This window comes from Gossypium hirsutum, chromosome D06 (assembly GCF_007990345.1).
Source record: "Gossypium hirsutum isolate 1008001.06 chromosome D06, Gossypium_hirsutum_v2.1, whole genome shotgun sequence".
NCBI classification, from domain to species: Eukaryota; Viridiplantae; Streptophyta; class Magnoliopsida; order Malvales; family Malvaceae; genus Gossypium; species Gossypium hirsutum.
Genome location: NC_053442.1, coordinates 42,376,863 through 42,399,083, shown reverse-complemented (window position 1 = coordinate 42,399,083; position 22,221 = coordinate 42,376,863). Strand labels below are relative to the sequence as shown.

The 22,221-nt window shown below is 30.3% G+C and overlaps 2 protein-coding genes across 5 annotated transcripts; both read left to right on the top strand.

Moving 5' to 3' along the window:
* Positions 1 to 1,207: 1,207 nt before the first annotated feature.
* Positions 1,208 to 2,448, top strand: LOC107900437 (transcription factor MYB4). The gene is made up of 3 exons (XM_016826034.2): positions 1,208 to 1,465; positions 1,556 to 1,685; positions 1,809 to 2,448. Exons 1-3 carry the CDS (start codon positions 1,339 to 1,341, stop codon positions 2,296 to 2,298), a joined length of 747 nt encoding a protein of 248 aa, XP_016681523.1. The 5' UTR covers positions 1,208 to 1,338; the 3' UTR covers positions 2,299 to 2,448.
* A 5,475-nt stretch (positions 2,449 to 7,923) lies between these two features.
* Positions 7,924 to 11,690, top strand: LOC107902065 (uncharacterized). Of its 4 annotated transcripts, none has more exons than XR_001685579.2 (6): positions 7,924 to 8,272; positions 9,087 to 9,316; positions 9,702 to 9,826; positions 10,586 to 10,675; positions 10,911 to 10,939; positions 11,504 to 11,690. XR_001685579.2 is itself a non-coding variant. In XM_041095879.1 (5 exons), the coding sequence occupies exons 1-3, from the start codon at positions 8,072 to 8,074 to the stop codon at positions 9,799 to 9,801; spliced, it is 531 nt and encodes a 176-aa protein (XP_040951813.1). In that variant the 5' UTR covers positions 7,952 to 8,071; the 3' UTR covers positions 9,802 to 9,826; positions 10,586 to 10,939; positions 11,504 to 11,690. The 4 variants fall into 4 exon arrangements, 2 of the variants coding, with proteins under 2 accessions (XP_040951813.1, XP_040951814.1); XR_001685581.2 differs by having other exon boundaries at positions 7,928 to 8,272; positions 11,501 to 11,690; XM_041095879.1 differs by having other exon boundaries at positions 7,952 to 8,272; positions 10,586 to 10,939.
* The last annotated feature ends 10,531 nt before the right edge of the window (positions 11,691 to 22,221 follow it).

Genomic DNA, 22,221 nt, shown 5'->3' with positions numbered 1-22,221 from the left:
GATTTATTAGTAATGTAAATTCTTTTTTAAAAATATTATAGTTATTTTGTTAGTAATTTATGATTAGTTTAGGGTTTTGTGATTTTTTAGTAATTTAATTTTTTTTAAAAATAATTGTATAATTATGTTGTTAGTAATTATGATTAGGTTATATAAATTGTTAGTGTTTTGTGTTTTGTGATTTATTAGTAATGTAAATTCTTTTTAAAAAAATGTTATAGTTATTTTGTTAGTAATTTATAATTAGTTTATAAATTGTTAGTGTTTAGTTTAAGATTTTGTGAATTTTTAGTAATGTAATTTAAAAGAAAAATTATAGTTGTTTTGTTAGTAATTTATGATTAGGTTATATAAATTGTTAGTGTTTTGTGTTTTGTGATTTATTAGTAATGTAATTCTTTTTAAAAAAATGTTATAATTATTTTTTTACTAATTTATGATTAGTTTATAAATTATTAGTGTTTAGTTTAGGGTTTTGTGATTTTTTAGTAATGTAATTTTAAATATATATATATATAATTTTATAGTTATTTTGTTAGTAATTTATGATTAAGTTATATAAACTGTTAGTGTTTAGTTTAGTGTTTTGTGATTTTTTATTAATGTAAATTTTTTATAATATAATTTTATTTTTATTTGACAATTTTTATTGATAGAAGTGATCACCAGTTGCGCCTATCCACTAGGAGTCACCAGTGGCGCCTACCAGATAAACACTACCTATCTCATACCACATTTGTATACATACACGGGTCATGTACTAAACCGGAAAAAATAATACAAGTTCATGACGCCTATGAGAAAGGCGCCACCAATAAAATAATATTTAAAAAAACAAAAAAAAAGTTATTATAAAAAAAGGTGGTGACATCTATAAAAAAGGTTTCACCCAAAAAATATATCATTTTCGTAATTAATTACACTGACAATCCATTTCAAAAATTATTTTTTTATATTATTTATGTAAATTAACCATTTTCATTCCTATTTCATGTGGGAAACGCTGTCCAGTGATGACCTAAGCCACAATGCATCATCTGCCTTACATAACAGCTCTTCTTTTAACCATTTTCTTGACAACGAACGTAATCAACTAATATGTGTCAACCTATGTATATAACCACTGTAAAAGCATACTCTACTAAGGGATGTTCCACGAGGTATCCTTTTTGAAATAAAAGTTTTGCCATGTTAATTGTCACATTATTGGAAAAATCGGGGACATTCAAACACGTTTTTCCATAGAATCATAACATAAACTGGAATAAAATCTTTTGTATAAAACGTTTTGCTTTTTGCATAAAACTTAAAAATCTGCTTCATTTACTTTTTGCAGGGATGGCAAAGTCTGACGAAAAGCCAACTCTGAGGAAAGGTCCATGGAGTTCCGAAGAAGACCACAAATTAATAGCTTATGTTACTAGATATGGTATCTGGAATTGGACAGCAATGGCCAAAGCAGCAGGTCCACAATAACCAATATCATCGAGAAATACTCGAGGTTTTTGGCTTCTAAGTTACACTTCTATTGAGTCTCTTATATTTGTTCTTGTAGGGTTGCAAAGGTCCGGGAAGAGTTGCAGACTTCGTTGGATGAATTATCTAAGGCCTGGAATTAAGCGTGGAAATTTCACTAGGGAAGAAGAGGAAACCATACTTGATTTGCATGAAAGGCTTGGAAATCGGTAAGCGCTGAAGGCTGTTTATACTCAACAAAGTTATCCCTGTGAATGTTGATGATGGCTATGCAACTGATATGGTTTTGGAGCATAAGATCAAATTTAATATTATTCGATCAAATTATGCAGATGGTCAGTGATTGCATCAAGGTTGCCTGGAAGAACTGATAATGAGATTAAAAATTATTGGCATACACGCTTAAGCAAACGTTTGAGACACAACTTAGAGCCGAAAAGTGGACCTTTCCAGATACCCAGTGTTGAAACCGAACAGAAGAGCTCACCCGAAATTGCTCTCCCACCTGCCATTGCTATAAAAGAATCAAATGTAGAAACCTCTGGTGCAATCCAGCTGCCTTTATCAAGCTCCAACCCTGCAATGAAAATTGACGAAAACCAAACTAATTGTTCATTCAAAGCATATGGAGGACTTCAAAACATATTTGAGCAGACATTCACTGCAGAAGGGTCATACATAGTGGAGAATTCTAAAGCCATTTATTCAGTACCTGGAGTTTCTACTGCTACCTCTCAGCTAGCGAGGTTCCAGTACCTGGGTAATTCCTGTACTGATGTTTGGCGTAAGTTTTTGACGAACGAAATCATCTATGGAGGCTAATAATCTCTCGGGCAATCTTTGATTTGTAGAGCACTTGCTTGTTGGACATGATTGTAGCTAAACTAATGGTTTGAACTATTGGCATTGGCATTGAATTTGGCTGAGTTCTTACTCTTTAATTTCCATGTATGTTCAAAGATTATTGCTTCATTATCGAGTACCGGCAAAACATTAGATGAAAGCTTCACTCAAATTGCCTTTTCTACGAATTAATGGTGGAAAAATATCTAGCAATAGGTTGTGCTTTCCTTTGTTAGAATACGGTTTGTAACAAATAAAAATAAATTAATAAAGGGGTTTTTATTAGAATAATATAAAATTAAATTAAATTCCAAAATGATAAATTCTTTATCAAAATAATGCTTATGTTACAATAATTTTGAGTGTCACAAGTGATATTACCCAAATTACAAACTAATCATTATCAAATGATTATTGAAAGAATAAAAGAAAAGACGTACATTCTAAACCCTAAAATCTTTGTAAACTTTGTAATTCACGTTGATGGGGATGGAAGTTACTATTCTGTAGTTTGAGATAAATTTTTTTTATTTATGTCGTTAATTTAAAAATTTATTTTAATTTTAACCTTAATTCGTAATTTTAATATTTTTATTTAGTCCTTATTTCTAATATTTTTTAATTTAATTTAATGCTTTTGTACGTATATGGTGAATATTCAATTTGTTGAATAATAATTTTAGTTGTGTCTAATAAAGATCAATTATACAATAATTTTAATTTCGGTTAATGTCCAATTTGTATGTTAATATGAATTTTAAGCATAGAAGATGAAGTTTTGAAAAGTTAATTACCAATTATTGTACAATTAATTTATCCGGAAAGAGATATGTAAATAGACACAGTTAAAATTATTATACGACAAATTAAATCTTCACCATATACATTCAAAAGTATTAATAATTAAGAAAAACCATTTAAGATGTACACCAAATTAAAAATTCTTAAAAGCAATGATTAAATAAAAAAAAATCAAAACTGCAAATTAACGTTGTAATTAAATCAAAATTAAAAATTAAAAAACCTAAATAAAAAATATTCAAACTACCATCAATATTAATTAGAAAGTTTGAGGTGTCACAAATTATATGTGCGACACTCACCTTTTGCTTTTCTTTTATTATTTCAATAGTTTTTTTGATAATATTCGTATTTTAAGTAATGTAGCCCATGTCATATGCAACATTCAAAATTATTTCCTTTTATAAAGAACTTATAACATATATCATTTTAAAAATTATTTTATTTTGTATTATTTTAATACCTAAAAAAAACATATAATTAAATTGTTTGCACAGTTTGGACTTGATCCTATATTTACAGTCTCAATCACTATTGCAGTCTCACTTTTGTGCATTTAAAGTAAAGTCACTCCCACTATTCACCTAACCAATAGTATATAAACAAATATACACTCAAAAGGTGTAAACTAATTGCACTTCTTTGCAATGAATATATATGATCTAGATCCAATATACTGCCCACGAAATGAATCTTTTATATATAGATTTCAAGGTCAGACGTTGGAAGCCATACTATATGCAAATGGGATAAAATGCTACCCAATATATTTGAATTTGAAAGAAGTATCACAATGTCTATCTTGATACTTGATACTCATGTTTGGACTCTTCAAATGTTGTCGAGTTTCCTTTTTTGAAATACATATAACTTTCCTAGGTTTATCCTCCTTACAAAACATATATAAAATATAAAAATAATAACATAGTAAAAAGTTGCCAACAATTAAATCCAATGCATACTGACTAACCGCTTGTTATTTCTCAAGTCGAAACATAATAAGTCGAGCATCAATAATCTTTCACTTTGCGTTTCTGAAAATACCCTTGTAACAAAAATAACTACTCATAAAATAAAATAAAAGTAAAAGGAAATAATAATCACATGCCTGAAAAGCTTCAAATTTTGAAGCATGAAAAATGGTCCAATCAAATCAACACTATAAAGTAGTAAATACTCACTTAGAAGTCTAAGATTAGGAACAATATGTTCAACAATAGTGTCTTAAAATAAAATCTCTCTCCCCCTAATTTTCAAAAAAAATCTCCTCTAAGCAACAACTATAAATTATAAATTAAATGGGCTATCGGGCTATAATTGTGCATTTCAAACACCGTGCATAACAACCATAGCAAACAACATACTATTTGTATTTATTCAATCAATCGTTAATGTGAATTACAAAATTGTCCCTACAATTAATGTTGCATACGCAAAAAGGTCAAGGGGTTACGGGTGTGAGGGGATGGAGCCCCCTTTGGGGGTCTCACTACTTGGACCTCGGGGAAATGTAAGAAACTGCACTCAAATCTCTATGGAAAAAACATCACCGATTGTAAATTTTTTTTTATCAAAAACAGAATAATTTCAAAATTAGAATATTTTCAAACTTTCGATCTATGAGTCTTCTTACTGTAACAACTTTTGCTCCTAATTTTTGAATGTTACTAGCAAGTTAATTATTAAATTTGAATTACGAAAACCCCATTGCCCCAAGACAAATCTGTTAACACTTAACAAATAAAATATAAAAATCCAGTAGACATCAAAATCAATTATTAACATTTAATCAGTGATTGGGACAAACATATAATCACATAGGTTTAACAGATGATTCATACACGATTATTAAATGAATCACATGTATCATATATACATAAAACAGATCGAGTAAATAAATTATACAATATGTATCACATACAATCGCATCAACCAATCAATTTAATCTTGAATCTGTATCATACAAGTGGCTTTAATACCACTGTTGGATCATCGGTATGCCCGTGCATAGCGAAAAAATTATTCCAGTGATTATCAACCATGGATCCATGTACGAGGAACAAATTGGTTGATAATAAGTTGAATATATACCTTTAAGATCTGATTTCTTTCACGATATTGGTTCTAAGCCGCAACAATGAACAACATAACTCTTTGAACTTTTCAAAAGGTGTTTTCACAAAAACAACTGCTAAACCCACTACACCAAATCAGGGTTTTAGCGGCAGTTTTAGTGGCGTTTGTTAGACAAACGCTGCTAAAAATTGAGCACTAGCGGCCCTTTATGTAAAACACTGCAAAAGATCGATCAATCGCGGCGGTTTCTGAGAAGTGCCACTAAAAATGAGCATTAGCGGCGTTTTTTGAGGAAACGCTGCAAAAAACCTAAGCTCAACGACGTCGTTTTCAAACCTTGTGGGTCTTTAGCAGCGTTTTTCAAGAAGCGCCGCTAATGCGCAGACCTTTAGCGGCGTTTTTCAAGAAGCGCCGCTAATGTGCAGACCTTTAACGGCGTTTTTTCAAGAAGCGCCGCTAATGCGCAAACCTTTAGCGGCGTTTTTGGTAAAGCGTCGCAAAAACATATTATGTATTTTTTACTTTTTAATTTGTTTGTTTATATTAATTAAAATTCAATATATTTTTAATTGAATATTTGTTAAAAATGGATAAATTTGAAATAATGAGACATTGAAATAATTTGAATTAAAACACTTAGCAAAATAATTGTTAAAAATGAAAAAAAATTAAAATACTATTAATTAAAAATATTTGAAATTTTTTTGGGTACATGACTGATTGCTTTTTAATTTATATATTAAATAATTTCATATATAATTGTAAAGGATACAATAGTAATAATTTTAAAATATTTATTTTGTATAATTATCATTATATATAGTTTAATATATATATGGTTTAGGGTATATGGTTAATTTAGTAGTTAAGGCCGGTTTAGGAGTCACAAATTTAAGGTTTATAGATTATGAAATATTTAGGGATTATATATAGATTAGAGATTCTAGTTTAAGGGTTGTGATTTAAGGGTAATGGGGTATAGGGGTTATGGGTTAGAGGTTAGAGGTTAAGAGCTAGTTAGGGATTTAAACGGTTTATGGTTTGGTGTTAGGTTAGGGTTTAGGGTCTAGATTAATTAGTGTGTTTTAATTTATATGTTAAATAAGATTCAGGGATTAGGGGTTAGAGGTTAGAGGTTAGGGACTGGGGGTTATGGGTTTAAGGTTTTAAGGTTTAGGGTTAAGGGTTCAGGGTTTAGGATTTAGGGGTTAAGGGTCGGGTTAGAGTATAGTATTTGATTTAATTACTGTTTTTAAATTATATATATTAATTAATAAGGATTAGTAGTTAGTGGTTAATTGGTGTAATTAGGGTTATGAGTTTGGGATTAGAGGTTTAGAGTTAGAGATTTAGGGTTTAGAGATTTGGGGTCAAGTTAGGGTTTAAGGTTTAGGGTAATTAGTATTTTTTAATTTATATATTAAATAAGTTTTTATATAAGTGTAAAAGATATAAAAAATTGTAAACATTATTAATTTTTATATAAGTTTTTATACTAATTGAATATAAAAAATTGAGATTTGGCGGGCGTTTATAGCAAAAAACGCCGCTAATATACATTCGAATTTTTGTAAACGGTGCCGTTTCATTAGAATAATTGAATTTTATAGTGGCGTTTAAGCCAAAAAACACCTCAAATTTATATTCTAAATTTTCTATACGGCGTCGTTTAATTTGAGGAATAAAAATTTTATACCGGCGTTTTTCAGAAAAATGCCGGAAATATGATTTTAAATATGTCAAAACGATGTCGTTTTCGTGAAGAATGAAATATTTTTGTGGCGTTTTACTGAAAGTGCCGCAAGTATTCTGGACATTTTATCAATGCGGCGCTGTTTATGTCCTGGATTGAAATATTTTAGTGGCGTTTTGTAAGAAAATGCCGCAAATACTTATTAAATTTTGCAAATGCCCAATTTTAAATACTTTTCCACCTTCATGCTCGTTTTACCCGAATCACCCATTTCATTGTTTAAAAACAATAAAAAAATATAAATCTAAGCCTAACCATATTTTGGACTAGGTGGGTTGTATGGGTAGTGAACATTTCTAATTATCATTTAAAGAGTAAATAACATATATTTTTCTAAATTTTGAAAGGTTTTATATTTTTCGTGATTTAAAATTTTAAAATGAATTTTAAAAGATTTTAAAATTTTTTAAAAATTTAAAAAAGATTTTAAACTTTTATTTTTATAATATTTATATTCTTTTAAACTTTCCCCCTAAAACCCCTAACCCTTAACCCCTAATTTAAATCATAATGATAATTAATCAATATTGAATTAATTCAATATAAATCATAATATTAATTATATAAAGCTTTTAAAATTTATAAAGATATTGATATGGATAGTTTTTTAAAGCTTTTTTCTTCTTCATATTTTAAAATTTTTTGTTTTCTTACCTCAAAAATTATATAAAAATTTTAAAATTTATCTATTCTTTAAAATATTACTTAAATTTTCAAAAATTATTTATTTAAAATTAATATGAATTATATAATAATTAAATATAAAATTGCAAAAAAAGTCAATCATTAGCGGCATTTATGAGAAAAACGCCGCTAAAGGTATCAATAGCGGCGTTTGGACCAAAAACGCTGCAACTATGAGAATTTTTATTTTTCAAAACGGTATCGTTTGATATAGGAATTTAATTTTTAGTGACCGCAAAAATTATACAATTAGTGGCGTTTTTTATAAGTGCCGCAAATATTACAATACCAAAATGTGGTCGTTTTCTTCCCCAAATCAGATTTCACTTAAAAAAACTTAAAATTGAGCGGTGGGTTTTATTACCAAATGCCGCCAACACCCCCCAAGTTCTGAAAACAAAATCCTTCACTTCAAAATTTCACTTTCCCTCACTTCAAATGCCACCGGCGATGCCTCCCCTCAAGCTCCCTTGCCTATGCTCAAGTTCACCATCACTGGCGCCGCTTCCACCTCTCTTTCTGCTCATAAGAAGACCAAGGGTCGTGGCTTCCATGAGGGCGATGCTAACCGCCACTCCCGTCTCGCCTCTCGCGACTTCGAGTCCTTTGGCACTGACGGCGGCCCCGGTCCCCAGAGATGTTAGTCCCTTCACTAAACCCTAATTTTTTCTCTCCCTATTCACTTATATTGTTTCATTTTGTCTGATTTTCTAGGGTTTTATTCTTTTTTTTTGCCCTACAAAACAAGATGATTACGAAATTGCTTTCACTTTTGCTGTATGGAAGTTGATCTTAATTTCATAACAAAATTGGGTTTGAAATTAATTGGGAATTTGATAGTTTTCGCTTAATGCTAAACCTTGAGCGGGTTTCTGATTTTTCTTTTGGGTTATATGAAATATCTTCACTGTGTTTTTTTTCCTTATTTATAGTCTATGAAATTTAATTGAATTTAATTGTTATTATTTCTTTGTTGCTTTTAATACTCTTTCACTGTTCTTCGATCTTTCTTTCATTATTTGTTTTTTGGAATCGAATGTGCGTTTTGTGATAAAACATAGAACTCGGCACATGATTCCAAATGCAGTTTTGTCAGCACCAGATAAAAATGTTACAATTGCTAAGAAATGTTCTGTCTTTCCTGTTGAATTTGTTGGTGAGTATCTTTGATATTCTTATTATTCATTTTTGTCACATAAAGGGCGGTTGATATTCTTATCTTATCTTTGATATTCTTATCTTCATGCAATGGATGATTTCTTTTTGAATGTCTCATAGCTTTTTCTCCTCATTAGTTGTGCTTTTTTTTATATAACTACTATAATTGGCACTCATAGCTTTTTCTCATCATTAGTTGTGCTTTTTTTTATAACTACTATAATTGGCACTTTTTAGATTACTGAAGAGTAAAGATTTTTTCTACCTTAAAGGCCTTTTACTTTATGCTGTGCAGGTTCAAGTGGATTTTGATGATAAAACTAGCTGGGAGTATCTGTTTAAGGTGTACTGGGTTCTTTTAAAAGAGAAGCTAGCTTTAAGTTTACATGAGCTTACTAACGCTACAAATCCATGGAAGGAACTTAGAGAAGCTTCAGCTAATATTGAACCAAAGCATCAAAACGACGTTGCAGATTTAATAAATAGTTACAAAAGTTTATACCCAAAATGGGTTTTTGATCTCAGGTAATTTAAAACACTTATTTACTTAATGGTGTAATTTTGAATTTCATTGGAAACTTTAATTTGTTAGAATTTGATCATATTAATTTGCAAAATTTAGAAATTTCATCCTGTTTTTGGTGCATACATGCACTTGAACAGTTGGTTTTTGCTAATTTGTTTTGATCTCCGATAGTTTAAAACTCTTATTTATTTAATGGTGTAAGTCTGAATTTAATTGGAAACTTTAATTTGTTAGACTTCCATCCTCTTATTTGTGTAAGTCTGAATTTAGTCTGGTTTTTGGTAAATACATGAACTTGAACCGTTGATTTGTACTTTTAGCTAATACAAGTTGTGCCCATTTGTCAGAGAAATGCTTGATTTTCTTGTTTGTATGTTTATGCAGAGGTTCGGTGTCAAGCAAAAGGAGAAGGTTGCATCTTTTAAGACTTCAGTTGATGTTCTTACTCTCTCTGCAACACCTATACCCAGAACGCTTTATTTAGCTTTGACTGGTTTCCGTGATGCCAGGTAATATTTGTCAAAAAATCTAAATTGAAGCTTCTTTGGTGCTGGACTGAATCCTAGATTCAGATATCCTGTTAAGTTTTGTTATTGTGATGCCTTGGTGGAAAAAGGGTTTGAATATCAACCATGTCATTGACATTTGTAAGCTCAGACAACAGGTTTTATCTGAAAATTTGTAATACCTTTTACATGCATTGTAGATGCTATAAGTGCCAAGACTCACCTTGCACATTTTTGTATAAACATGAATCAAGGTATCTGGAGGAATGCATTAGGAAATGGGAACTTTGTCATTATTGTAGAACAATATAAACTGACATGCATATACTAACTCTACTAGTTTGACTATTTATCCGTCTATTTAGTTTCAAACATTTTTTTCCGGTAAGTTGGTTCTTGCTTTTTCTGTAAAAATTAATCTTTGTCCGTTTTCCTTTTACCTTTGTGGAAGCTAAGGGTAGAATTTTTTTGGGGGGGGGGGGCGGTCTAAAATCAGTTCTCATTGCTATTATTTTCGAATAAATTTTTTTCTAAACATTTTTATATATTTCCCGTTCTGTGTATTCTTTATTTTGCCTATTTTAGTCGTTTCATTTATTTCGATTGGTCCTTCAGAGTTCTAACTTAGACAGTTCTGTTTCTTGCTTTGTTTGTTTGAACTTTTATTTATTTTCTATGCCTTTATGTTGTTATTTTTGTCTTTAGTAACATATTTGTGCCTACCTCAAGGTTAGCTGACACTTAAATTATAATTTTTCTTAGGCTTATGTTGTAATGTTGTTGAAGTTCTCGCTCAACAGGAGCAGGCATAGATCTCGCTCACCTGCTTCAAATTCAAGATCTCGGGATGAGGTGTCCATTGATATCCGTTTTATTTCTTGCCTGTTTAGTTTTATTCTGTTCTAATTTCCATTGTCCCTTCAAGTATAAAGAGCTTCTTCTTTTTTTAAATTCTCATGCTAACAAGCACATTAAGCTGTACAAGGATATGCAATTTTCAGTTATAACATTGGACTAATATTTTCTGTTTTTCTTCATCTTGAGTTGATGTGTACATGATTTATTGAAAAAAAGCTTTTCGTTTCAGGTAAATAATTCAAGAGGTGCCAAACATAGGTAAGCTGCTTCTTAAGTTTAAGCCTCTTCATTTAACCTTCAGCCAGGATGTTTCTTAACATATAGAAATTGTATTATTAATTTTGTTGATGTCAAAGAATCATTGAACCTAAAAGTTTAAGTTATTATATTAGTGCCTTTATTTTGTTGTTTTTGGTTCTAATGTCCACTTTTGCCCTTAGCTGTCTTTATAGTTTTATGATCTATTAGTTCCTCTATTTTTTATATGATAAGAGTTGTCACATGATTTGCTATCTTGCTTCTATGGGATTTCAAGAAAAATATGTTGTTGAATGTACTTGCTCTTTTAGGTTCGTACTTTATTATTATGGTTATGCTTTTTATTCCGACTCTTTATGATTTAAGTACCAGTGTCCGGAACCCATGGATGTGGGAAAACTTGGAAAAAAATTGAACATACTCATCTCAGACATGCCTTCATACCCATATCTGACATGTCTTTATACTGACACCTAACACTCATACCTAAGTCCGAGTAACATGGTTCTTTTCCTTTTCAAGTTCTAAATTGTTTAACAATAGGTTCTTTGTTTTCTTAAGCAGGGATGATGAATATGATTCTGCTGCCAAGATGAAGGCAACTGAGGAAGCCTTGGAAGCAAAACAAAAAGTAACAAATAGCTTGTCTGCTACCTGTTCTTTATTTTTTTTATCATGTTTTATAATTTTGTGACAAATTATTCTTGGTACTCTGAAGATATTTATGCAAAATTACCCTATGATTCTATTATATTTATAGTGCATAGCTGCACCATGTATTTCTTAACTAGTTTGATAAATTTTATGTGTAGTGTTTAATTTTTCGTTATTGTCTATGTAACTTGCAGCAAAAACCTACATTTGAGCAATCTTTCCATTGTTTATTTTAGTTTTGATTCTAAATTTTTATTTTTACTTTAATATTTACGACAACTTGAGTTCTAACTTTTGGATTTTAATTGTGTTATTAATTTATTATTTTAAATTCTAAAACTAAATTTATTAATTTTTATATTTAGTTTTAAAGTTAAAATTTTCATAGAAAATTTAATTTAAATAATATTTTTTATTTATCCTTAAAAAGTATATTTAAAGTTCAAATTTAAAAAATAAAACATAATATAAGATTTATCATAAAAATAAATATTATTTGATTAAAATAATTTTTTTAAAGATTATGTTTTTAGCGGTATTTTTGCTAGAAGCGCCGCTAAAGGTTTGTTCTTTAGCGGCGTTTTCGATAAAAGCGCCGCTAAATGTCATAGTCTATAGCGGCGTTTGTGGGATAAGCGCCGCTAAAGGTCTTGGTCTTTAGCGGCGTTTGTGGGGAAAATGTCGCTAAAGGTCTTGGTCTTTAGCAGCGTTTGTGCGATAAGCGCCACTAAAGGTCTTAGTCTTTAGTGGCTTTTGTGGGATAAACGCCGCTAAAGGTCTTGGTCTTTAGCGGTGTTTGTGGGGAAAGCGCCGCTAAAGTTAGCGACGCGTTCTTTAGCGGCGTTTTTTTCGGCGTTTCTCAAAGCGCCGCAAATACTTTTAGCGGCACTAAGAAGTACCGCTAAAGGCTTAAAAAAGCGCCGCTAAAAGTCTATTTTGGTGTAGTGACCCTCTATGTTGTGTTTTTTCTTTTCTTTGGTAACCTTAACACACAAAATCAGGATTCATATCCCTTTTATTTTTCATTAATATCATATATCAGAAAAAAATATACGTGCCACAAAATTGAACTTCAAAATGATTAAAAGACTACCATATCAATAATAGGATAGTGTGAGCTTCTCAAGGATCCGCTCGATACATTTTGCAAGTTGGCAATCTACAACGAAAGGAAAAACGTTAGCTCGATGGAATAAACTAAAAATGCCAAAAGGGTGTGAATTGGCTTTTAAAAATTTTAGTGAAAGCAAAGACAAAAATGAAACAATGAACACAAAGAATTTAGAATGGTTCGGCCCCAATTGCCTACTCCACTACCTTAGCTTTCCACCACTAAGGATTTTCCCAAATTCACTAATTTGTTCAACCTTTGAGGACAAGGTTTAACCTTACAACTCCTTAAGATTTCTACCCTAAATCTTAAGTTACAGACCCTATCAAAGAGATACAAATAAGCAAACAAAGAAACAATCCTTACAAGATTAAGTTGTTTGCAAAATAAGGATCAAATACAATAAAATACACTTGAGAAAGAGAATAAAGATAAAGCTCACAAGTGTATGTAAGAAGAATGTGAAAGTATTAAGCTCTAAGGTTGTTTGATTGATGATTTTTTCTTGAAAGTTCTTTTCTTGTTGTTGTAGGTCTTTAGAAGATGATATTTATTGTTAGATCACCAGTACACCCCATGGCATAGCGAAAAATTAAGTCCGGCGATCACATCTAGGGATCCGTGTGCAACGAACGAATCGGGGTTAAAAGGGTATAAACAATTACCTTTAATCGTCTGAAAAATCAAAGAAACAGATCACAATTGTATGTCGATTCCAAGCAGCTACGAAACGTTTTGGCCTCTATGTAATCCACCCGGTGTGACAACAATAATCACTCTCTCAAACTTTTTTAGAGAGAGAAAAATCTCTTGACGACTGCTAGACCTAACATGTACCTTATTTCGGGCATATTAGGTTTTTCTTAAAAACCCTATATATCCTAATATGGGAATAATTGATATTTTTTATATAAATCAAATCATAATAATTAACCGAATATAATAATTATAATTATCATAACTATAATAATGTTTGACCAAAAATTACAATTACAGTAATTATAATCATATTCGACCTTCGGTAAATTGTTTTTAGTTAAATTTTATATGAATCAAAATCATAAATTAATTTAACCATATTTTTCATTATGTGTATAACATACTTGTACATATAATTCATTCAATATTTAACTACCTAATTAAATTAATTCTATAATCAATTTAATTCATGTGACAACTAAACACAACACCAACTATGTTTGGATTTCGTTCGTTTCAACCATAGGGTGTGACCCTGTAGGTTCTTGTAACGTTAGCAATAATACTAGAACGATTCTAATATTATAAACAATGAGTGGCATCTAGTAATGCATCATTGCTACCTAAGTTACAAGAAGTCATGATTCGATGTAACCTCTCCGTGATTAACCCTTCATGTATTAAATCCTTTTATCCTTTATATCTATAATGGACACAAGTCATGGAATAATCACACTTGCATAGTCTATGTAATGTTTTTTTGATATCTTGAGTAGACTATGAAAAATAAATAAGTATGATATCTCATATGAACTCATTCAAGCATAGCCATACATTTCTAGTCCCATTCAATCAAGTGACCTAGGATATTGCTCCCATTATGTAGGAAGGATAAATTCTATATTGATCAACCATATCCCACTACATAGATTGTGGTATACCCAACATCAACCTTTATAGAACAACCAGTTACAGTGGATGTTTGAATGTATCAAAATATACGCCTCACGATGTTGGGATAATGATGATCTCAAGTCTGAGGATTGTATACATAGTAATGACTATGAGTAATGTTGTGACTATTACATAACAATCCAAGAAACATACTCATAGCGGGCCAGTCCAATATGTTGTTCTCAAACACACATGGTCATGTATTGATTTTGACATCTCATGTCAATGACAACACTTTGTCATCAATCCACGTTAGTCTTAATGCATTATTGTTATCCAAGCCCACAATAATACTCGACTAAGGACTTTTTAAGAATAATCATATTATTTTCAGGACATTATTATAAAATAGTTTATTTATATACACAGAAAACAAACTGAAATAATAATGGCAATGTCCTATATTAATAAATGAGGTAAAATAAGAATGTTATTACAATGATCTCTTGATTGGTATTTGGGCATACTCTAACATTTATACCCCCTAATAGATTTCCAACCGTTGAGGTTGTTGGTGCAGTGAATATTGCTATTGGGGATGTAAAACCAGAGATTTAATTCACCTACAACCGCGTGTACCTATACCAAATAAAAGGGTCTCAATAATTTTTGTAATAAATGTTGATTTAGTGACCGTTGGGATTTATTAATTGATACTAAAAAATATTTTACCGATACTTTTTGAATTAGGTATCGATACCAAATCAATACTTTGTAGGGTTTATGAGAAACATAATGCTATTTAGGTATCGTTTTTAAGAAAGGTATCGATTATTATTTTAGAAAGTATCGATACCAAAAAATGGTACCGATAATTTTTAGGGTTTCTGAAAATAAACTGCATGTTTGGTCTCGATTTTTCAAAGGGTATTGATAATTCTAAAAATTTCGATACTTGGCTAAATGGCATCGATACTTTTTAGCCTGGAGTAATTCTGACTTGTTTGAAAATCATTTTGATGTGTTAAAATGATTTTAACTTGATTAAAATCATTTTCACTTGATTTTAAAATTGTTTCAAAATTTTCTAAGAGTTTAATGTAAATATTCAAAGTTTTATTTCTTAGACTTCAAATTTAAAAATAATTTTTTTTAAATTTTAACTTATATTTAAAAACACTTCAATTTGTTATACTGAAATCTTTTATCAAATAAAGCTTGGTTTAACAATTTCCCCCTTTTTGATATAACAAAATGTTTGGTAAATTTATTTTTGAATAATTGCTCTCCTTAATAAAAGATATTTTAAATTTGAGGTCAAAAGAAAATTTGTCATTCAAGTTGGCATTCATTTTTGCTTTAATGAAAATTGGTCACAAAAATTTGCATTTAGTTATCATCAAAAAATAATCAAACACTAATAAATCAATTTACCTTAATTTACCCTTTTTTCTCCCCTTTTTTATTATATCAAACATCAAATAAAGCTCAAGGAGAAAAGAAGTCAGTTCATCACAAGAGATAGATAAAATTGAATGAGCAATGAACTGAAAAAAAAATGTATCTCAAAATACAAAAAAAAGCAATAAAGAGGAATAAAAACAAAGTCATACGTATAAACATAAAAATGAAGGTGCAAATGTTTTGAAAATAAAATGTAAGTCCTAGAGCTACTCTAATCATCATGAGGAGGGGAGAAAGTAGGCGTCGAAGGAAAACATGCAAGGAGAGATGCCATTTGAGACTCTAAAGAAGATAGTCTAGAGTTAATGTCTTCCCTACGAGATCGAACCTCTTCTTGAAGACCTCGAACATCGTTGCTCAAAGAATGAATAGCATCGAGTATGGCACTATTAACCTTGGAAGAAGATTGAGCAACATATGAAGAGGAAGTCGGTGGAGGAGCGGGCTTGGGTGCCAAAACATCTTCAAAAGTAACGGCGATGTCGTCATCTTCATTATCCACTGGATGATCACTCTTAATCCACGTACTAGTGTTGGCATCGAAATGATATCCCACATGATGAAGGGCCTCGTAACTAATTGGTTGGTTTGAGGTAACGGGGCTGTCACCATGGGTACTAATACCTAATTGCCTAAAAAGGTATGACAAATATATGCCATAAGGAAGAGTGACATTTGAATTAAACCTCCTCCCAATGGATTTAGTGATGTCATTGAACATTATTAGCGTAAGGTTGGGACGCCTATTAGATTTAAGCAATTGAGCCACCAATAATCGGTGTTTCAAAGCTTGGCACGCTTTTTGATAGGTCTAAGGTTCCAAGTGAGAATTAAATGGAGGACAAGATCATGAAGATTAATGTAACGCCCCAAAATTTTAATTTTGGGTATTGTGAATGTGTGACATAAAATGTCTGTCTGCTTTAGTGGTTATGTGTTCTGGGTGTGTTTGAGAGGTCCCAAGTTCAAGCCAGGACTTGTTTGAATCTTAGCGTGGGCATTATTTTTGCTTATGCGTCCAGAAGAGTTTGAGATGGACTAAAAATCTGAGTAGTGGATTTAGTGAGGAGTTTGATGGAGAGAAATAAGGGATTGGGGTGGTTATCAAATATTCTGTTCATCTTTTTTGTTCTTTTTTTACTTTCCCCAAAATCCCTCCACCCTATTGCTGTTTTTCTCTTCAATGCTGCCGAATTTCTGCTCTCTTTCAGCCTTCATATTCTTGATTTTTCTTTTCCCACTCTGCCTCGTGTCGCTCCACGTTTGTCTGCGATCGTTCGGTAAGTTTTAGATAAGTTATTTTTCTCTGTTTTCTAACTTTCTTTTGAAGTGTTTTGTTTATGCAAATTAGGGGAGGATTCAAGGGCTCGTAATCACCAATCGGAGTCTTAGTTTGTGTGGGAATTACTGCTCATCAGTTGAAGGTAAGGTTTAGTCGATTATGGGTTAAAACCTCGATACGAGTTCAATTTGGGATCATGTTATGTGACATTAAATTAGTGTTATTTGTTCAATTATAGGCTTTGGAGTGCTCGGGGACTATTTTAGCATCAAACAAAACAAGGTGTGTACCCGAAACGTAGAAAATGGGATTCGGCGAAAAGCCAAAATTGCTTGCTGTTTGGATAGTAGTAGTAGGCTAACTTTAAAAAATCACTATAAATTGTAGAAATCGAATTAGAGGTTGAAAAAAAATATAGAATTAAATATTATTGAGTCTAGTTTCTCATAGAAGAAACGGTGTAAGTAATGGAATTGTAAATCATGAGATATAAGAGGTTTTGTGACACAAGATCAGAATGAATTCGGGTTCCCCCGTTCTGACTTTGGAAAATCATCAAAAATTGGAGAAAAATAATTAGGGGTTAAAATTTAAAATTTAAAATTATTAATTTTTAGCAAAGAAAGGTCGAAGCTGTCAGACAGCAGAATAGGGGTAAGATTGAAGATTTTACTGTACTTATTGGCTAAACCAAAAATTCTGAAAATTTTACTAAATGTAACACCCCCTAACCCCAAACCGTTGCCGGAACAGGGTTACGAGGCATTATCGGACATATCAAACAATTTACAAATAATTCTTAAATAAATAACCAACATATTAAAATAATTCATAAATTCATATAATTTACTAATTGATTTCATTCAATTTTTTTATAAAAATTTTGGCAGCATTTCTGCTTATTTTTACATAAAACCCCATGCAAAATTTCAAAACATAACCAACCCAATTCCAGTATTTCAATCAAGGCATTTATATACTTAAATCTTACTTGACATATTGACATAACAACTTAATTAATAAAAATCCTATTATCATTTCTAATTAACTCATAAAACTAATCAAGTCATCTCAATTTGATACCAATGCCATAAAGGACTTCTACCATTTTACTAATATAATCATCAAAACACATAATATCCTACTTTACAACAAAACTATATAACATACCAAAATAACTATTATAATTCTTATGTACATGCCACTTTCATTTAAGGAAGAAACCATCACTGAAATCTCTATGCAAGAGTCGGGATTGACCTGGATGCTGAACCGAGACTCAAACCCATTTTTCAACCTGCGCACGGAAACAACCGTACGCTGAGTATTTTATACTCAGTGGTATTACCATAATTCAAATTATAATAGCAATAAAGAATTATAATTACGAAGCATGTAACTATCCGATTTCTTAAATATCAATTAATTCATAAACTTTCATTATTTAACAATAACAATACAATTTTTAGCTATTCTTCAATCTCAATCACATATCACATGTAGCAATTTCAATCACTAACATTAAATTCATGCCTTTTATTTTCAATATCAATTTCAATCTGCAAATTTTAAATTTTCTCATATTCCATACCACAATCGATCAAATTCATTTGATTTTCTCATTTCAATTATTCACCCTATTAACAATCTGGACTTTGACAAATACACGGATTCCAACCCAAACACACCAATACGGCACATTGCGCCTAAAACGGTACATAGTACCTGATCAGCATACGGAACATAAGTGCCTGAAACGACAAACGAGGTGCCTGATACGACAAATAAAGTGCCTGAGATACGACACATAAAGTACCTGATCGGCAAAGCCGATAAATCCCGTACTCTTCCAAATCCTATGGTATGCCAACTATATCCGACTTAGCCCGACTTGTTAATAGGGTATTCAAATTCTCAATTCTCTTTCATTTTCAATTCAACATCACTTTTCCACTTTCTAATCAATTAACAATTTGATACCAATACATATTTCAAAGAATGACATATAATCATATTTCAATTCAATTCAAACCACTTTTCAATCATTACACAATTCACATATTCACACATATTCATAAATTAATTCACTTTATTTAATTCATATTTTAAATTCATTTTTCAATTAAATTCAAATCACTAAATACTTTTTAATCAATATACATTTCAAATACTCACATATTTCCATCATTCAATTCAATTTGATTCAATTCAAGTCACTATTATCATTCCAATTGCTTACCTAATTTTACTTACCATGCATTTTAATTAAAATATAACAATTAATAATAAATAGATTTGAATTATAGTAATACAAACCCGAATTTGCTCGATTATTCCTCAACGACCTTCTCCTTCCCTTTTTGTCCCGATACCTCGAATTCTTTATTAGCTACAAAAATTAAATAATAAAATAATTAATTACAACACAAATTTTACAATAAAAATAAAATTTCTATCAAATTTTATACTTTAATTCCAACTTAATCCTAACTAGATTTATCTACTTTTCTAATTTAATTCACACTCTATTTCTATTCAAATTTCTTCCAAACTCAAATTTATCTACTAATTTTTCAGCATTTTTCACTAATTTCGAATTTTCCTCAATTTAATCCCTAAAATTCAAAACTTATAGTTTAGTTTACAATTCAATCCTTTATTCAATTCCAAATAAAATTTCTATCAAATAAATCCTCAATTCCATCATTTATTCAACATAAACCCTACTAAAAAATCTATTAACTTTCAAATTTTTAACTTAAATCCAAGAGTATTTCACTCTAGGATTCCAAAAACATCAAATTTATGAGAAAAGGACTTGATTTAGCTTACCTATTAAACTTCAAGCTTCAAAATCTCAATTTTCCCCTTTTCTTTTCTTTCCCTTTTTCTTCCCCTGTTTTCATCTCTTTCTCTATTTCTTTTCTGTTCTTCTTCTCTTTTTCTATTCTTTTATTTCATATGTTTTCTTTTACTTTTTGTTATAATAATATAATATATAATAATTAATATAAATATGTTTTACCACACATGTCATACTCATAACCATACATTTGTCTTAATCTTATTTATTTCACAATATAACAATAATAATTTAATAATATATTTTAACACATAAAAATCTTAGATTTTTATGCTTATGCCGCCTCAAATTTGGCAATTGGCATAATTGCCCATTTGGCCCCTATTATTTTCCTTTAATCTATAATTAAACTTTCACTTCTATTGTAATTTAATCCTTTTTACTAATTACTTTTAATTAGACTAAATTCACCTAATTAATACCTAATTAAGCACTAAACTAAACTCATAATTACTTCTAATAATTATTTTCGAACTCAAGTTACTAAGACATAGGCCCGATATTATACTTTTCCGATGCTCGTGAATTTTTGGGTCATTAAATTTCTCCCCCCTTAATAAATTTCATCCTCGAAATTTACCTGAGAAAAGATGAGGATATTGTGCTCTCATCGTCTCTTTTGGTTCCCAAGTCGCTTCTTCCACACTATGACTTCTCCATAAAACTTTGACAAAAGGAACCAGAAGAAATTAGTGAAAAATGCTGAAAATTAGTAGATAAATTTGAGTTTAGAAGAAATTTGAATAGAAATAGAGTGTGAATTAAATTAGAAAAGTAGATAAATTTAGTTAGGATTAAATTGGAATTAAAGTATAAAATTTGATAGAAATTTTATTTTTATTGTAAAATTTGTGTTGTAATTAATTATTTAATTATTTAATTTTCGTAGCTAATAAAGAATTCGAGGTATCGGGACAAAAAGGGAAGGAGAAGGTCGTTGAGGAATAATCGAGCAAATTCGGGTTTGTATTACTATAATTCAAATCTATTTATTATTAATTGTTATATTTTAATTAAAATGCATGGTAAGTAAAATTAGGTAAGTAGTTGGAATGATAATAGTGACTTGAATTGAATCAAATTGAATTGAATGATGGAAATATGTGAGTATTTGAAATGTATATTGATTAAAAAGTATTTAGTGATTTGAATTTGATTGAAAAATGAATTTAAAATATGAATTAAATAAAGTGAATTAATTTATGAATATGTGAATTGTGTAATGATTGAAAAGTGGTTTGAATTGAATTGAAATATGATTATATGTGATTATTTGAAATATGTATTGGTATTAAATTGTTAATTGATTAGAAAGTGGAAAAGAGATCTTGAATTGAAAATGAAAGAGAATTGAGAATTTGAATACCCTATTAACAAGTCGGGCTAAGTCGGATATAGTTGGCATACCATAGGATTTGGAAGAGTACGGGATTTATCGGCTTTGCCGATTAGGCACTTTACGTGTCGTACATTAGGCACTTTATGTGACGTATCTCAGGCACTTTATGTGTCGTATCAGGCACCTCGTGTGTTGTTTCAGGCACTTATGTGTCGTATGCTGATCAGGTACTATGTACCATTTTAGGCACTATGTGCTGTATTGGTATGTTTGGGTTGGAATCCGTGTATCCGTCATAGTCCAGATTGTTAATAGTGTGAATAATCGAAATGAGAAAATCAAATGAATTTGATCGATTGTGGTATTGAATATGAGGAAATTTAAAATTTGCAGATTGAAATTGATATTGAAAATAAAAGGCATGAATTTAATGTTTATGTAGTGATTGAAATTGCTACATGTGATATGTGATTGAGATTGAAGAATAGCTAAAAATTGTATTGTTATTGTTAAATAATGAAAGTTTATGAATTAATTGATATTTAAGAAATCAGATAGTTACGTGCTTCGTAATTATAATTCTTTATTGCTATTATAATTTGAATTATGGTAATACCACTGAGTATAAAATACTCAGCGTACGGTTGTTTTCGTGCGCAGGTTGAAAAAGGGGTCTGAGTCTCGGTTCAGCATCTAGGTCAATCCCGACTCTTGCATAGAGATTTCAGTGATGGTTTCTTCCTTAAATGAAAGTGGCATGTACATAAGAATTATAATAGTTATTTTGGTATGTTATATAGTTTTGTTGTAAAGTAGGATATTATGTGTTTTGATAATTATATTAGTAAAATGGTAGAAGTCCTTTATGGCATTGGTATCGAATTGAAATGGCTTGATTAGTTTTATGAGTTAATTAGAAATGATAATAGGATTTTTATTAATTAAGTTGTTATGTTAATATGTCAAGTAAGATTTA

Bases quoted from the DNA above. Each gene is read 5' to 3' on its own strand.
- LOC107900437 (XM_016826034.2), top strand. From the start codon at position 1,339: ATGGCAAAGTCTGACGAAAAGCCAACTCTGAGGAAAGGTCCATGGAGT. The intron at 1,466-1,555 runs GTCCACAATAAC...TTGTTCTTGTAG, and splicing joins AGCAATGGCCAAAGCAGCAG to GGTTGCAAAGGTCCGGGAAG. The intron at 1,686-1,808 runs GTAAGCGCTGAA...CAAATTATGCAG, and splicing joins CATGAAAGGCTTGGAAATCG to ATGGTCAGTGATTGCATCAA.
- LOC107902065 (XM_041095879.1), top strand. From the start codon at position 8,072: ATGCCACCGGCGATGCCTCCCCTCAAGCTCCCTTGCCTATGCTCAAGT. The intron at 8,273-9,086 runs GTTAGTCCCTTC...TATGCTGTGCAG, and splicing joins CGGCCCCGGTCCCCAGAGAT to GTTCAAGTGGATTTTGATGA. The intron at 9,317-9,701 runs GTAATTTAAAAC...ATGTTTATGCAG, and splicing joins AAATGGGTTTTTGATCTCAG to AGGTTCGGTGTCAAGCAAAA.